At 50.9% G+C, this 316-nt stretch overlaps 1 protein-coding gene across 1 annotated transcript in view; it reads right to left on the bottom strand.

The window, feature by feature from the left end:
• The window catches only part of LOC116629785 (zinc finger protein 345-like), a gene marked incomplete at its 3' end in the record, with an annotated part of 2,685 nt that extends 2,381 nt beyond the window's left edge, over nt 1–304 (bottom strand). Inside the window, exon 1 of the mRNA XM_032399999.1 lies at nt 155–304. Within this exon, the coding sequence (XP_032255890.1) occupies nt 155–188 (34 nt within the window). The remainder of the gene's footprint in view (nt 1–154) is intronic.
• Between the last annotated feature and the right edge of the window lie 12 nt (nt 305–316).

Genomic DNA, 316 nt, shown 5'->3' with positions numbered 1-316 from the left:
AGCTAGCAACAAAAGCAACTACCCAGAAAGCTGGGGAAGCAAGCAGTGCCCACAGTCCACACGAGAGAAGGACTAACCTACCCTGGAAAATGCAGAGGGGGGACTCGGGAGTACAGAGTCTAGTCCAGGTCAAAGGGGAGGCTGAGGGCCTTACCCAGTGAGGATATAAGTGTAAAGTTCTCCAGCATCACATGGTGGTACAGCCGTCTCTGAGCCTCATCAAGAAGCTTCCACTCCTTCCAGGAGAAGTACACGGCAATGTCCTCAAAGGTCACACCACCCTTTCATGAAAAGGACAGATGAAACCATGAACATT

This window comes from Phoca vitulina, unplaced genomic scaffold (assembly GCF_004348235.1).
Source record: "Phoca vitulina isolate PV1807 unplaced genomic scaffold, GSC_HSeal_1.0 scaffold3240, whole genome shotgun sequence".
Classification (NCBI taxonomy): domain Eukaryota; kingdom Metazoa; phylum Chordata; class Mammalia; order Carnivora; family Phocidae; genus Phoca; species Phoca vitulina.
This window is presented reverse-complemented; position numbering and strand designations above follow the sequence as displayed.